Here is a 17,911-nt window from a genome sequence, read left to right as displayed (position 1 = left end):
ACACTATAAGTATGTGCCATCTGGTAATCAAGAGCACTTGGGCCATAAGTCATGTAGACAGGTGGTCAAGAGCAAAGACCAAAGAGAAGCAAGTGTGGTAGGGGGGCCTATGAGACCAATTACTTCCAATCACACCAAAGCCCATCCATACATTCATCCAATCACATTTCGTCACAATAGGGACGACCAATCAGCCGCCAGTCACTATCCGGACATCCAGTCAGCGTCCAGACTCTCAGTGCGGAAAGCGCGTGCGTACGTGCGCGGGTGGGGTGGATGACGTATCCACCGTCATAACTGGAGGAACAAAAAACAGAAATCAATCTGACGGAGCGTTTCCATTGGTTACAGGCTCCTGGTACCCAGGAAAGAGGATGTAGCATCTCCTGCGGTAGCTTAGCAAACAGTGCAAATGTGAGGAAAGGGCGGCTGTTGTGCGGGTAAATATGGGACGGATAATGGCCATATGAACGAAAAGGTGATGATTCACCGGCAGGTGATACTGACCCAGGTGAGTGTTTGTGTATTACACACTAATGTTCCCTAGGCACGCGTGTTTTGAAATGTCTGTAGCGAGAGGCAGTGGGTGACAGCACAGTAACAGTCACTGGGTTTCAGCATAGTAGTGCTCTGTGATATAATGCTGTTTTAAAAGCTGTTTTGTTTTATTTATCCTGGCCTTTTTCAGTTGATGTTCAACATCAGTCGCGGCCTCGCGCGTCTTTGTGTGGTGCGCGCGCGTGCTTTTGCGTGCACGTGCGTGTGTATTTGGCCCAGATGAGATGAGCATCATCATTCCTGAACCCTACACTCGACATTGAACCTTAAACTCAAAATCGACACAGTAACACTACACCTAAACCCACCCTTTATTCAGGTATTGTAGTAAATTGTGTTAAATATTTTGTAAGCATGTAATGTATGGTTGTGCTTGGACTGGAGGCAATTGTTTATTTTGTGATAACGCAATGAAGCATTCCAAATTGTGTGGATATAAATTTTGGCTGTTGTACAATGAAAGTATGGACAAAATCAAGAGAGAACCAACAAAATTTTAATAACTTATGTTGTATTAGTCAGTGTATTCTTTTTCCAGTGACCCTTTTGCTTTTCTATGCTTTTTTTTTTTTGCAAAGTAAATTAAATCCTGTAGTTGTCGTTTGCCTTTTATGCCTTTAACAAGTTTAGGGATTTGTTCTTCCCTCAATGTGAAAAACAAATCCTCATGTTTTGATGATTTAATTGAACTTGTAGGGTCATTAAAATATCCCCTAAAATATGATTTGATTGAAATTGGTTAAAAAAAAAACAACAACAACAAAAAAAAACCTGTCAAATCATTATTAGGCCATTTGTAAATTAAATAATTATTTTAGGTCAACTATTTACAAAAATAAAAAGTCAAACATCCTGAATGTCAGTGAATAATTCACATCTTAAACCTTACAATCTAAGTTTAAACTACACCTGATACTAAGTCTTGCACCTAAACCCCAATGTAATAGATGCAAATAAGGTTAAGATGAAATCAGACAGTCATAGATTGATAATCATTTTAAATTATAAAACATCTGTTAACGGCTGTAGTAGGCACTTCAAGAACTGCTGAAAATATCCACATAAAAAAAAATCTTACTTCAAATAACATTCAAATGAAACTCATCAGAATAATGATGCCTTACATGAGTAATAAATAAACAAACAAATGACATCGTAATGGAGTTAAAAGCTGATATCTGGGGTGGATGATAAGCATGGTCGTCCGTGTTTAGTTGGGGACATGTGTTCGTTACTCAGGGGTTGTTAAGAGCTTAGACACGGAGCAGAGATGAGGTAGATTAGTATTGATTCACCTGAGACCAGCAGTCTATTGATCCGCTGTAAAATCAGCATCAGGAACGGAAAAGCTTAGAAGAGCAAAAAATGCCTTGTTCCTTTACAAGCAGAAGTGCTTCCCGTTAAACGACCTTCACATAATGACGTGGATGTTATTGAGTGAACTGACTTCATAAGTTATTGTTTATACAGTACATGATGTTTACCGTAGATGAGTTCCCAGAGGGTATCCCAGAGCGATTATGTAATTTCACCATGTATTACTTCCATTAGTATATAGATTGAAATGAAAATATATTTAGATTCCTGTAACAATGTAGAGCTTGTCTTTTTTTTATTTTATTTTTTTTATTTTTTTTTATTTTCCGTTTCGAGGAAAAATACAGAAAGCAGGCCTTCATTAATTTCACAAATCAAAGACACTTGTAAGTATATGCAATTACACCAAAACAGTATTAATAATCATAATTAAAAAATTTATATAAAAAAATTATATATATATATATATATATATATATATATATAAACAGTTGTCAATACAGAGTGAATATTCTCTCAGGCCTGGAACAAATTTCACAATTTTTACCAATGCTTTGTTTCCTCCTCTTAACAGTAACTATATACAACAGAACATGGGGAGCTATTACTTAAAGCAAATTCTAAAAGTTGCTATATTCCAACGGTAAAAGAAAAATATCCGTTCAAAAGAGATCTGGGCCTACTGGTTTAATGTAATCAATCCATTTACTCCATATTTGGAGGAAGTCCACCCTTAGTGTTCTTAAGGAGAAAGATGTTTTTTTCATCACATATATATTATGCATTATATCAATCCACGCCAAATTGGTTTTAACCAGTTTCTGGTAATGATTTTTTTTGCTTTTGCCTTTTTTTTTACCCATAAAATAATTTTTTATTCATTCAATATTTTGTATTTATTTAATATTTATTTTTGTTTTATACTCATAAAATACTCATAAAAATAGAATACTCATAAAAAATAGCCTATTATTATTTTGCATTTGTATTCCAGTTTTGCCTGATATTGGTTCTGGTTCATTTGTTATATGGGAAATTCTTCAGATTGAGCACATTGCATTGTGGGATACAGTGTCACACACAGTGTTATCTGGTTGTATACTGCACATTTTGGCACATGTTAATTAAATGCATCCAGGCATTTAATGCATGCAGATTTGCATAATTACATTTACATGCTTTTGTACAAAGCGACACAATACGTTTTTTCATAGAGCCAACAATATTCGTAATATACAATGCCAGGATGCTCATGGTAAACTAACTGAGATTCAAAAATAGTAGCATGATAGTATGCCATTAAAAACAAATGTAAACCTCCAAGATGTTTGCAGATTTACTGTCATGTTCTGTGCCATGCTATAGTCTAGTCTTCGTCACAGAGGAGATTACATACGTCAGATCTTCTTGGTAACAGAATCGTGGCTTGAACTCTGTATTCTGGGGAGAACTATCCCGCTCCCGTAGGCCTTCACGCTCCGTTATGTAAGTACATTAAGATTCTCAGGTTTCATTTTGGCACAGCGGGCCTGACTCTGCTCGAGCTAATGCATCTCATCCTGCGCGACACGCAGACACTCACAGTGGGATTGAACGGAGTCTGCCCTCGGGGCCTTAATGAATATAATTAATTTATCTGTGTCAGTGTGATTGCAAGGTGCGTTGTTAAAGATTCCTTTCATCTTGTAAACACAAATTCGCCCATTGGAAGATTCAATTTGCTTTGTCATGTCACAATGATTCAATCAGCATCTGAATTTGCATTCCAACTATTTTCCATCAATAAAACGGAGGAAAGAAATGACCTCGCTACAAAAAAAAGCTTGTATTGTTATCTGCCCTTTCATTAACCTTTAAGAGGATCACGTGTGTCCGCACCGCTGGAGGTCTGCTACTGATATTGCTTTGCTGCGATCGGTTGTGACCCCTACGGCCTTCTGGCCTGTGGTGACCTCAGCATGAATTCACATCCCTTTTCATATACACGCATTTCAGGTCAGTGTAATGCAATTCCAGACAATCTTTCGCTTGTCAACATAAAAATTCAACATAAAAATGATGGCGCTGTTTTATGTGGCTTTCCGTCTATTGCCCTCTTTCTCACTCCTAAAATTCGTGTTTTTATGTTTGTTTTTATGTTTGTCGATACTGACTTTGGACTGCAATATGTCATTTGTATATGATCGTCAAACATTACTAAACATCCGTATGGCTATCGATCTAACCAAGAGTAATGTTGAAAAATGCTGCCGATCTCCCTCACCTGTGTACCAGCATTTTCTTGTACAACAGTGTTGGTATTCTGCTGACCCTCCCTGGAGACGACGGCGTCGGAGAAAGCGTGGAAAGCGGGGTGGAGTTGCTGCTCATTTGAAGTTTCTGGCGCGGTCTTCGGCTGTGTGTGTTGGTCCTGTGCTAACCAGTGAGCGCCTTCTCGCTGGGGCTTTTGCATGGTCCTTCCCCTCTTATCAGTGGCTTCGACCCGCTGTTGGATGTCTTTCGCCCGACCCTTCGTGCATCATTCCCCCCAGCTTTCGACGTGGTGGAGTGACTCATCCGAATCTTCGCTTGCTAACTCGAACAACCCAGCTTGAGGTAGCTGCACCATCTCTTAAAGTGGCCTTGATCAACGCCCGGTCAGTGGTAAATAAGACATTAAATAAACAATTTCTTCACGACGCAGGATCTTGATATCTTATTTATCACTGAGACATGGATTAAACCGGATGAGCTAAGTCCTTTTACTGAATTAGTCCCACAGGACTGGGCTTTCCTAAATTCACCGCGGCTATCTGGCCGTGGAGGTGGACTAGCGTCTTTGTTTAAAAAACAATATCCCTGCCGTGGTCTAACAACTAGCCCTTGCCGTACTTTCGAAGTACAACTGGTCCTACCTACATCTACTAATTCTCAAGTATTTGCCTTGGTCTATCGTCCGCCTCAACCAAATAAGGATTTTTTAAATGAATTTGCTGAGTTTATGGGGGATTTGGTTACCAGATTTGACAAAATTCTAATCATGGGTGATTTTAATATTCATGTGTGCTGTGATACTAAGCCACTTTCTAAAGAGTTTCGGAATCTCATTGTCTCTTTTGACCTGGATCAATGGGTGTCTGGTCACACTCATATCCAGGGACATACTCTAGATTTAATCCTATCACGTGGTTTACAGGTATCAGATATTAGTATCAGTAATGCTGGTATGTCGGATCACTTTCCGATTCTGTTTTCTCTGCCTACGAATGACACCAGACATAAACTCCATACTTGCACACGGACAACTCGAAATTTTAATGATTGTGCTGAGGAGGATTTTGTGGCATTATACCCAGGTTTAGCTGTGGAACAAGCCACTGTTCCTTCACTGAGTTCCTTGGATGCTGAAGATCACTTAAATCTTTTTAACTCTGTCTGCTCTAATGTTCTAAATGCTGTTGCTCCAATCAGGGTAAAGAAAAAGAATTTAATCATGTTTCAAAACCATGGCTTAATGATAATGTTCGTTCACTGAGACAGATCTGTAGAAGGGCTGAACGCAGGTGGAGTAAGGACAGACTACATGTTTCTTATGAAATTTTAAAGAATTCCTTTGCTGCGTTTCAGCAAGCTGCTAAAGCTGCTAAAAATCACTACTTTTCTGAGCTGATTAGAATCAACAGTAACAGGCCCAATGTTTTATTTTCAATAATTGACTCTGCTCTAAATCCCACTACAAATCTGTTCCCTGAGATTTCTGATTCTCTCTGCGAAGATTTTGCAACATACTTTAATGAGAAGATCTCAATGATCAGATCTCAAATGTCGCTGTCTATTCATATGCCACTTGAAGTTCCTATAAGTTCTTCTACATGGTCTGTCTTTGAACCTGTTTCCCTTGACTTTTTGGTTGAGATTGTTTCAACTCTAAAAACTACTAGCTGTTTTCAAGATGTGATTCCTACAAAAAATTTTAAGCAGGTTCTATGTGCTATCGGTTCGGATTTGTTGTCTTTTATCAACAAATGTCTCTGTACTGGGGTTGTTCCAAACAGCCTGAAACATGCCTCAGTCTTGCCGAAACTTAAGAAACCTAGTTTGGATCCAACAATTCTAAGCAACTATCGCCCAATATCAAATTTGCCCTTTATTTCAAAAATTTTAGAAAAAGTGGTTCTGAGCCAACTCCACTCTTTTTTAACTGATAGTCAGATTTACGAGAAATTTCAGTCTGGTTTTAAACTACGTCATAGTACAGAATCTGCACTTTTACGAGTCATGAATGACATTTTGCTCAGTACTGACACAGGGCAATCTGTGGCTCTGGTCCTGTTGGACCTCAGCTCTGCTTTTGACCTGGTCGACCATGATATTTTAATCTCTCGCCTTGAAGCTTCTACATGTTTTTGGGGCATGGTGTTGGAATGGTTCAGCTCATATTTGTTTAACAGAAGCTATTCTGTTCGCATCGGGAAACAGTGCTCATCTAAAATGAAACTTGGGTCCGGCGTCCCGCAGGGCTCTATCCTTGGGCCAGAACTATTTAATCTGTATATGTTACCTCTGGGTTCTATTTTAACTAAACATGGGGTTTCTTTTCACCTGTATGCCGATGATACCCAAATTTACTTGCCCCTAAAACATGATGACAAGTCTGCCTTAAAGCCACTACTGGACTGACTGTATTGATGAACTAAAACCGTGGCTTACTGTTAACTTTTTGAGTCTGAACGAAAACAAGACGGAAATTATCCTGTTTGGCCCCAGTGATCGTCTTAGTTGGCCCTCTTAGTTAAGGTTAAGCCATTTTTGTCTAGTAAACACTTTGAGATAGCTATGCATGCATTTCTAACATCCAGATTGGACTATTGTAATTCTTTATATATTGGAGTTCCTCAGAAACACATCAACCGTCTACAAATAGTCCAAAATGCAGCTGCACGCCTCCTCAAAGGAAAACGTAAATTTGAACATATTACTCCGGTTCTGATCTCGCTTCACTGGCTACCGATTAAATTTCGAATAGATTTTAAAGTTTTGCTTTTTGTTTTTAAATCTTTACCGAATTTAGCTCCCCAGTACCTATCTCAACTGCTTCACCCAGATCATAAGTCAAGATCACTTAGATCGGGGGATTTGCACTTACTTTCTGTCCCCAGGACAAAATTAAAAAATAGGGGTGACCGTGCTTTCGCAGGCTATGGACCCAAGCTATGGAATAGCCTACCTTTTAAATATCAGATCTGCCCAAACTCTGACACTTTTTAAAACCTCTCTGAAAACGCACCTTTTTTCATTAGCTTTTAATGTACCTTGATGTGTCTGTCTTCTCTCTTTGTCGTGTACTTGTTGGTTTTGTGCATGTATTGTCTATCTTTCTACTGCTTTGTTAAGCACTTTGGTCAACATCAGTTGTTTTTAAATGTGCTATACAAATAAAATTGTATTGTATTGTGTTGTAAAATAAAGTACTGTATCCCTATTATGCTTTTTCGAATATGATCTTTGTAAAACAAATTACACACACCCATTGCTAAAATGCAACGTTCATTTTTTAAAACGTACTTAAGTAACTAGATAAGACTTGGGTGTAAGTGTGTGCAGTGTACGTTGTAGAACAAAACGACAAAGTATCGTCAAGTTATGTTTACCACAGGCTTTATTTTACTCATAAATTGAAAAACCTCATTATAAAACCCCATAGGAAATCTTGAAGGAACCAGCGGCGAATTAGTCATTTCTAGGTTCTAACATCATACCTGCACCACTCTATTAAATTATTATTATTATTTTTTTCAAATTAATACTAACCTCAAGCTTTTGAAAAGTAGTATTCTACATTTTTTTGATAAACTGCAATAAGCCACAAGTGCTGTGGATTTTGATATTCAGAGCTTACATAAAAGGAGACAGATGTTTATATGAATATATGATGTTTATATGAGCACCAAACTCAGCCCAATGTGTTGGACAACAGGGGCCTGTACCATGATGGTAGTTGAACAAACTCAGGGTTACATGATTAGTTTAGAGTTGACAAAACCAAACCAATCCAACCAGGCTTTGTTGGTACCATGATGCTGATCATCAACTTTCTCTGTCAACTCAGGCTTTGATCCTGAGTTTAGGAGTTTAAGTGTGACATCAGTAGCGAACAGCCAATCACATGTTGAGAAAGAGTGAAACTGAGATTAATTTCTCGCGAGAGAAGCAGCGCAATTCACTTATTAAATAAAAGTATTAAAATAGTAAGAATGTAGACAAATTTACACAGCAAGAAGAAAACAGCGGTCTATGAAAGAGGACCACTAAAAGAAATAGTCTCGCTACTGTATATCAGTGCAAGTAAAAGTTGTGCAGTTATTTTATATAGCTGATAAAGGTATAGAGAGAATTGAACATTTAAGCTCACATGTAGTCATTTTATAGCTTCATCTATTGATGCTAAAGCGTATATATATTACCTTTATATATTTATTCATTTAAACTGCGTAATAATAATTGATGAACTAAAATTGTACATGTGTGATTGATAAAGGGTATAATAATTACATAAATAATATCTAAATCATACAAATTTACTATTCAAAATAAGCATCATTATAAACCAGACGATTTTGTCTTTAAAAATCATTTGCTATGTAGTGACCTTTAATTTGGAGTACAAACAGGTGGAGTGACTTTATCACATCAGACATGTGTCACTTTGCTCACAGCTGATTGGTCCAAGTTCAGTTTGCAACCGCTTACATGGAACATAACCTGCCTCGGACCAGGTTAGCCGTGGAGCGTAAGTTACTATGGCGATGAACACTGCTAAAAGCCAAACCACTTTCATGGTCCCTAAAACCCAGGGTTGACGCAAACTAAACTGAAACATAGCTGGTTAGCCACCTAAACCGGCTTCATGGTATAGGCCCCAGGTTTTATTTTTCTGAACTGTTTTTCTTTGGTGCAGTCTCTAGTGTCATTTTTCACTCGTTCAGTTTCCTGGTCTGAATTCTAGCCACTTGTTTTTTTTTAGCATTATCTGTCTTCTAAATTTGCTAGATTGCCTCAGTCGAATTTAGGAAGTAGAAATGGCTGATCATTGTGGGTAAAATTGGATTTGCTGAGTGTCCTTTGTGTGGATTAGTCTCGTCTACAGTACATCCTTTGCGACAAGCACCACAGGTCGTTATATCATGCGAGATGTCTTCGTCTGCGCCTGTCACGAAAACATGGCTCAACACTGTGCGTAACACTAGCAGCGTAATGTATGTGCGTTTTTTTAGTCCTTTTCATCGAAAGACAAGAAACCTGACACATCATGTATTATGTTGCAGTTATAGCCTACCTAGTAATTGAGTTACTCAGTTATACCATATTTACTCACCACACATTCATATTTTGACTAAGACATAGGCCTATTTTTATATAGGTTTTAAACTTTATATCTTTTGTAATATTTTTGCCGCCTTTTCATAATAAAAAACATATACAAACAAGTTATTTATTTTTGAATTGTAATAATACTATTGTTACTATTACTGTTTTTCTAATCAAATAAATGCAGCATAGGTGAGCATAAGAGACTTCTTTCAAATATATGAATAAAATCGTACCGAAGTTATTTCAGTAAGTTTGTCAAATGATATCATTTAAATGTAGTGACATTAAGTATCTATTGTCATGTTATGAAATAAAAAAAATTAACAACAACAGTATAGCATATTCTGTATAAAAAACTGAATTTGAGTTCTGTGGAGAAAACATTTTTAGAGTTTTTTCCAAAAGATATTAAAAGACATGAAATCTGACACATCATGTAGTACTACAGTATGTTAAAGGGTTAGTTCACCCAAAAATGAAAATGCTGTCATTAGTTTCTCACCCTCATGTCCTTCCGAACCTGTAAGACTTTCATTCATCTTCAGAACACAATTGAAGATCTTTTTGATGAAATCTGAGAGATTAAATCTTTCTGTTCCTCCACTGACAGCTACGCAACTACCACTTCCAAGCCCCAGAAAGGTAGTAAAGACATCATTAAAGTAACCCATGTGACTCCAGTGGTTTAACCTCAATGTTATGAAGTGAGGCGACTGCTTTGTTTGCGCTAAAAAACATCATTTATCACTTTATTTACAAAATGTAATCACGCAGCAACGTCTCCTCTCGTCTCAACACAACACGTATGTGTCGTGGTGCTCTCATGAACACGCATTGGAGATTAATATTCTGTAAATAAAGTGGTAAATGAACGAAAGTCTTACGGGTTTGGAATGACACGAGGGTGAATAGTTAATGACAGAATTTTCATTTTTAGGTGATCCAATCCTTTAAGTTATCAAGTTACACAGTTATACAGTATTTACTCACCACACATTAATTTTTTGCCAAAGATAGATTTTAGAATTTTATGTTGGTTTTAAACTTTATACCTAGTCATATTTTTTACTTTCTTTGTTGTTGCAGCCTTCCATGGTTATTTTTTCATGACACAAAGTTGTACTTTTTTTTTTTTTTACTCTCATTTGGCCCTTGGCGAATGTTAATTCTGGACCATGTGTTCGTCTGCATTGGTACGTTGAACAAAAATTAAAAATATGTGAAATCTTCACATTTTAAAATAATTAAAGGTGTTGTTTTTTACAAAAGCATTTTAGCATGTGGGCAGTCCTACATTGTATGCTGTGCTAAAACCCTTATATAAATATATATGCTAAAATAAATATGCTAAAACCCTTCCGAGGAAGTTCATCTCCTTTAAAACAACACTGCAAAAACAAATCTCTAGTTAAAATCTTCTGACCCATCCCTGCTGCACAGAAAACAACAAGATTGTGGCGTCCCATAGAGAAGTGTAGGTGTAAGTTGCTGCGCTTGTGGTCGACGCGGCACATGCATCTGCGACTGCAAGTTTTCCCACCTCATCTGCTAATAGTTACTTGACTGCCTCTTACTCTCCAGAGACGTAACATGAAGGAAATGCTGTCTTTAAAAAATGCTTGTTACTGTGTAGACAGATGGGGGAGAGGATGTTTTGAATAATCCAGTTAAATAAATAACCCTATTTATTTATGAGATTTACATTACGTTTATATTTAATTAATTCGAGATGAAAACAGGGCATCACTCGCTGAATTAAACATGCAGTGGAATGAGGTCATGTGACAACGTTTTACTACAGTTGTTGTTTTTTGTTAAATACTTCACACTTTCTCATGAACTATTTTTTTAGCAGTATGCAGGGTTGGTTTTTAATTCAGGTTTTATTTTATTTTCAGTTAAGTTTAATTTCTGTTAGTTTTCATTCTGTAACTATTGGTTTAGGAGAGTTTTATATCATATACTCTACCTACCGTTTTAAAGTTTGGGGTCAGTAAAATCTCATACTTTATTCAGCAAGGATGCATTCAACCTATCAGAAGTGACAGTAAATACAACAGCTTTACCTTTAAATTATATGTTTTAAAATTTAAATTATAACATTTCACAATACTGACACCAAACTTTTGTTAGTATATTAAGCTATTTCAATCATTTTATATCAAATGATCTCATTTAAATAGTGGCATTAAATATCTGAGTGTTATTGCTAGTGTTGTCTATTCTATAAAAAGTAAAATTAATTTCTGGTATTTTTTGTTTCGTAAGTTCTGGAGTCATAAAAATGTATTTTAAGTTTAGTTTCAGTTCTCATATTAGTATTTTTAAACAAAAATGTTTTCATGTAAGTTTAATATAATTTGTTTTAGGGGGCATTAAGATCGTTTAACTGAAAACAACTAAAGAAAGAAAAACTAATTGTGCGTTTTGGCTGGACATTTACATGACGATGGCATTTGGGGGCCTGATAACACAAACTTTTGAAAACGATACCGTTATCATCACCGTGTAAACTAAAAAAACGTGAATTTGTGAAAACGTTGAAGTCATACACGTTCAGTCTAAATGTGTGTAGTGTTTCTTTCCAACCACTGGCCTGATAGTCGTTTTTGTGGATCCGTGTGTACGGGTATCGTTTTGACAGCGCTGTCATCTGTACTCTACGCATTTTTTTTTCTCAGTGTTGTTGTGTGGACATGCCCTCGGTTTGGTTAATGATAATAGCACCCATCTAAGCTAATTTCATTCTTGCAACTTTGCCGTGGTCTCAGATGTCAGCAGGAGTTACGCACATTGTGTGCCTTGCATATTTAGTATGCAAATTTCCATTATGTTCACGCATACAATTTGCTCTTTGAGAAGAATCTCTCAATGCAGATGATTTTTGACAGCTGAAGTAGATGTCTTGCACTATAGAACGATCTTCTTGGTCCCCTGTTGGTGACATGTAGTGTCTAAGCTGCTGTTTTCCCCCTCAAACGAGTCTTGACCTGCCTCGCTCCCAGTGGTTTTGTCTTTACTGAGCAGACCATGAAAAGTCAGCATTTAGCACAGCATCTCCAGGACATGATTGTTCGCAGGACAGTTGGATTCGCACACCATAAGTTGCAAAAAAGCATTTGCGGATAGCAATGATGGGATACATCCTGATTTACTCTTGCCTCTTGATTTTTCCTCAGAACTTGTACCAGAACAGGTTTCTCGGGCTCGCAGCAATGGCCTCTCCATCTCGTGCATCTCATGGCAGGAGGCGATGTAAGGACCCGATTCGGCACAGTTTCAACCCTGAGCAGTTCCCCAACCTGGACTTCCAGAATGGCGTTCCTGAGGAGCTGACGGCGGCCGTGCTGCGCTCCACCAGCGACACTGACCTCTTGACCTCCCACTGCCGCTCCACCCTCACCGTCAGCACTTCCAGCTACACCATCGGTCAGACGCAGGACATCACCCTCTGCTGGGACATCAAGGAGGAAGTGGACGCGGGCGACTGGATTGGCATGTACCTCATTGGTGAGTGTGTTTCTGTTTGGTCGTGTTTTATGCTGCTGGTTGAATGTTAAGACTCGAATGTTTGCAAAATTATACTGGTCTCATATGATCCTTCAGAAATCATTCTAGGTGTTTTCACAATTGGTCCTTTTCAGGTGTCTCAGGGTTCTCAAAGTTTTATCAAAAGCTTGGAGTGAGATCACATGCGGTTAGGGCCGGGGAGGAGCCCTAATGCAAAGTAGTTGTATAGTTTTTGACTGCATCAATAATAATGTATACGGTGGGCTATATATTAAATGTTCTAGCCTAAAAATGTTAGACAAGCTTTCTTCCAACTTACCTTCTCCATCACGACGTGTGTTCGCGCAATGTTGTTGGTTACCTAGTAACGAACGTATGGTGGCCGAGAATGTTCCGTCAACTTCCGTGTGTTCGCTCATCTATGTTGCCTCGTAACGAACGCAATCTGGCCGAGTTACGTGCTGGTGGCAGGAAACCTGCGCCTCGTATACAACGTTATATATAAAGCTTGCAGGACAACTTGGTTGGCATTGCCTTTTCGGCGTGAGAAATACACAGTGTGGCGTGTGAACTGGTTGAATTGCGTGTATCTCACGGCCAATGCGTGAGACTTGAGAACCCTGGGTCTTATCTCGGTTCGTGTGAACACTCGCCTTCAGCTTTTCCGTTTGCCTTCAGCATTGTGCATTGTGAACACAAATCGCTCCAGCTCACTTCATTTTTTATGTTCACGAATTCTAATATAGTTTTTTCATCAGATGCCTCCATACAAATCAGCTATTTATCATGGCTGCTTTTTACTGTCACTTTTGATCAATTTAATGCATCCTTTCTGAATAAATGTATTAATTTCTTTATAAATAATATTTTATACTTACCACAAACTTGTGAATCACAGTGTATTCTTGAAGCTCTAGATTCTTCAGACCTGTGTATTTGGTTTCTGGGGTTTTGGAGCACCAGTACATAGATGGTTTTCCACTGCATACACATGGTTAGAAACAAAAAATGATTTAATGTAAAAGGCCAGAAACATCACAAGCTTTTGAAGCTCATTTCTACCTCAGTAAAGTAAAATGACTAGTTTATTTCTCAGAATTTACTACGTTGTTTGTCATATTTGCAACTTTATAACTCACAGTTTGACTTTATTTCTAGATAATTGCAGCTTTATTTCTTGCAATTGCATCTTCATATCTCACAGTGTGACTCATGTTAAACGTTCGTCTTGGAATTACTTTTTTACTCTGAGGTGGAAATGAAGTTCCATACAAGCTGACTTTGATGTTTAGAAATGTTTCTTGCATATTCATCATGTTAGAATGATTTCTGAAGGATCATGTGAACTGAAGTCTGGAATAATGATGCTGAAAATACAGCTTTGCATCACAGGAATAAACAAAATTCAAATTCAAATAAATTCAAATAGTTAGTTTGTTTGTGTTTGTTTGTTTGTAAACTTTATTTCTGTTTTTTTTAAAACTGTCATTACCCCCCCCCAAAAAAAACAACAAATCTAAATTATTCCTAACTTTTACTGGTCGTGTAAGTTATTTAAAAATTCATAACAAATCAAATTAATTGGTAAAGAAACATCATATGTTTTTGTTTAACATAAAAACAACATATATGTGTGATATGTGGTATATTGTATTTCAGATAGACAGAGAAAATATAAAGTGGCTGGAGTAGCTCAGCAGTGCGGCAAAAATAAAAACAGTCTGTCTCAGCTGAAGGTCACACATTTCCGTGTAGACAACTGTGGATTATAATGAGAGCGATATAGATTTGTCTCATGTGTCTGGTGTTCTAAAGGTTCTCTGATGGCCTTTAAAAGTTGTTAATGCTTTTTGGCTTTAATTTGAGTTCAAAAGCTTTCTCATCTTTTAGAAGTACCATGAATGAATAATCAAAAGATGTGAACTTTCTGTATTCCATAATTGTGAAGAATAAGATATGATAGGCTTTTCTTTTCTCTTTCTCTTAGATGAGGTACTTTCTGAGAATTTTCTGGACTACAAAAACAGAGGTGTGAATGGCTCCCACAAAGGTCAGATCGTCTGGAAGATCGAGGCCAACTCCTACTTCGTTGAACGTATGTGCAGTTTTAACGGCACAATGCAAAAAATTCTTATTAAATGATGCAGCATTATAGACACTTATTTCCCACGAACAGGATCCCATTATCTAAGATTTTCTTGTGGCTGTAAATGTTTGTATGGCTGCTATGGTAACAAACATCACCCTTACAAATCCCATCCATACTAACAAAATGTTCAAAGATGTTTCAAGTCAAGAAGTTTGAAGAGAAATTTATTCCGGTGTGACACTCTCATGTCATAGCACTCAAAATGCATTTAGTTTTAATATAGTGTGTCTTATTAAAAGATGTGTGTGTGCTTGTATTAATATAAAGCACAAGCCTTAGCTGTTTGAAGGTTATGTTAGGCTACGCTGTCTCTGCTTGAAGGTCCTGAAATCATTCTCATGTATTACACTGCGAGGCCATAAGGCTTAAATGCTGTTTCTTTTGTCTATTTATTTTTGGCACTTTTACTGATACAGATACTAGAGAGATAACATGCCTACATACGGACTCGAACTCAACAAAAAAAAAAATCAGTTTTAAAATAGACCTGTTTGTTTGACAAATTAGTGATGAAGTAGGGCTTTATGAAATCTCTTATTCTGTTTTAATATTTCTGCATTCAGTTTTAATGGATCACTTTAAAAATGTAATTTTAAAAGCATGTCTAAACATTGAAGACATAAAACGTTAACAATCGAATCAGTCTTTTAAAATGTAATCAAATCAAAAGAAATGCATATCATTTTTTTTTTGCAACAGAACACTGCATTCATGGTGTTTTAAAGCAGGTCAGATGTCATATGTGAGAATTTTTTTATATATTAAATATTATAATATTGTTTAATATTATTTAAAATATAAATTCAGGCCATTATTGGGCAAATAGCAAGAATTCTACCACAGTATTTTCTTTCCTGTGTCGATGTGATTCTTATTGAAAGAGGAAGTTAGGGTGGGATAAATTTAAGTGCCCTTCAAAAAAAAAAAAAGGACAATAACCACATTAAACTATTTTTACCTTGAACGAAACCAGTGACGAACATTTCCAGGCACTTCCTTCGCAACCAAATGATGGTTGGGGCCCTGAAAAAAAGTAAGCAAGCAATACACAGACAATGTAGAATTAGCAACTTGGTATTTCTAGCTGGTGACAGCATTTGTAATTTACTAGGTGGGCTGGAAATTATTTAGACACCTTCTAGACAGCCTTTATTGGCCCCTGTGAACAAGATGAGTTAAGCAAATCCGGAAGAAAAAGAAAATCTGAATATGTAAAATCTGCAAAGAGTTTCCTCGCTGTGACCTTTGACGTTTTCTGTGCTTGGCTCTTTTTCAGTGGAGACTAAAATCTGTTTTAAATATTATCATGGAGTGAGCGGAGGCCTGCGGGCCACCACACCATGCGTGACCGTGAAGAACCCCTCCGCACCGGTGAGCAAATCAAAAAAGAAACGTCTAGATCTTTCTTTTTTTTTTGTCATGGTTTAAATGCCTTTAGTTGAGCAGTGGTGAGTAACATAAGTGTGTAGGGATCGGTCATGTGACCTCCTGATGTGTGCATCTCTGCTGCGATTCCATTGCATGATATCCCAGATGTGAGGAGAATGCAGCTGTTTTATCTTGCGTCACATTTCATCAAGAGTTGTTCAAGAGCAGGATAGTCCGTGCCATCTGTTTCTCAGAGGATTAAAGCTGCAGATAATCTCAGGTTATCATTTAATGGCTTAATACAGACCTGCAAACCTCCATAACCACAGAGTGAACCAAACTCTCTTTTTGTTTCTTAAAGGTAAAGTGTGTCATTTACAGGACACAAGTGATGTGTTTTTCACCTTAATATTTCATTCCCACATGTGAAAGGAACACATTTTTATCAACTTCACAGAACATTTGTTTTCCACACACTTAGGTTCACATCACATCTATCATTTTCATTAAAGTGCCCCTATTATGCTATTTTTAAGATTTCATTTTGTTTTGGAGGTCTCCTACAATAGGTTTACATGTATCAAAGGTCTAAAACACTTTTTATAATTTATCATAATATACATTGCAGCATCACCCCTTTTACAGGCCTCAGCTACAACTACAGTGTTTGAAGAGGGGTCGTTGTCCACAGGCAGCCAATGAAGACCATAGGCTAGCATTATGCAAATTTGTTACAAACTTACGCAGATTCGTGCAGGAATTACTGACGACTCGTTTTGGCAGTTCAGAATTGGTTCTTTCTTTTCGGAGACAATAACTCTATTTATTATGCACTCCGAAGTTTAAAACATTGCAGACTTTTTACGTTCACAAACAGTTATTTTACACACTGCATGAAAGGTAATATTCAGAAAACGTTAGTTGTTAACCTGTTGGCTGGTTGCATTATTAAGAATGGCTGTGATGTAAGAATGGTAACGTCTGACCTAAAAGAGTCAAGTCAAAAAGACAGATGTTTTACAAAAGAAAATCTCAATTGCTGTAGCACATTTTTAAACCTTCGTGAAACTTTTTCATTCTCATTCTCTTTTTTTTATTGTTGCAATGAGGAACAAAATTACAATGTTTTTTTTGCTGAGAACTGAGAGATTGTCTACAATATGATACTTTGAGACTGTGAGTGATTTACCCAAAAGGCTGTTCTGTCGTAATTATTGATCAGGATATGGCTGCTGATATTATGCAAAAGGTGTGTAGCTGTTTCCAATGAAATCTGACGCACTGAACTTTCTGCCGCCAGGTGTTTAAGCCGGTGGCCACAGATGACGTACCTCAGAGTCAAGGCAGAAGAAGACTCATCAGCTTCTCTCTGTCAGGTGTGTGTGTCCATTAAAACTGGTATGACCAGACAGTCGATCATTAAGCTTTATCAATATTCATGGGGCTTCTATATTTAGTTTATCCAGGGGGTTTCATTATTGATCCAATGCTTGCAGTCTCCTGTGAAACAACTATAGGAACATGTTTACCTCAATTACTTTTTTCTTTCCTTATAAAAGACCACTTCTGCAAGGTACTTTTAGGAAACCAGTGATCATCTTTGTTGAGCAATTTAGGAGATTTTAAGATGCAAATTTGTTCCTGGTCATGTAATGATAA

General features: G+C 37.2%; 1 protein-coding gene across 4 annotated transcripts in view; it reads left to right on the top strand.

Annotated features, from left to right (window-relative positions):
• Positions 1–343: 343 nt before the first annotated feature.
• hecw1b (HECT, C2 and WW domain containing E3 ubiquitin protein ligase 1b) overlaps positions 344–17,911 on the top strand; it is a 41,929-nt gene continuing 24,361 nt past the window's right edge. For 3 of the 4 annotated variants that reach the window (XM_077222418.1, XM_077222416.1, XM_077222414.1), the window contains exons 1-5: positions 370–511; positions 12,405–12,735; positions 14,723–14,830; positions 16,161–16,255; positions 17,553–17,628. In XM_077222418.1, coding sequence (XP_077078533.1) covers positions 467–511; positions 12,405–12,735; positions 14,723–14,830; positions 16,161–16,255; positions 17,553–17,628 — 655 coding nt within the window. In that variant the 5' untranslated portion in view covers positions 370–466. Of the gene's footprint in view, positions 512–12,404; positions 12,736–14,722; positions 14,831–16,160; positions 16,256–17,552; positions 17,629–17,911 lie in introns of all 4 variants that reach the window. The other variant, XM_077222417.1, reaches the window with a different exon arrangement.

The sequence above is a fragment of the Siphateles boraxobius genome, unplaced genomic scaffold, assembly GCF_051911475.1.
Source record: "Siphateles boraxobius isolate OS27281-9 unplaced genomic scaffold, OSU_SipBor_1 86, whole genome shotgun sequence".
NCBI lineage: Eukaryota > Metazoa > Chordata > Actinopteri > Cypriniformes > Leuciscidae > Siphateles > Siphateles boraxobius.
Note: the sequence above shows the minus strand (reverse complement) of the source record. Positions and strands in the feature narration are given on the sequence as shown.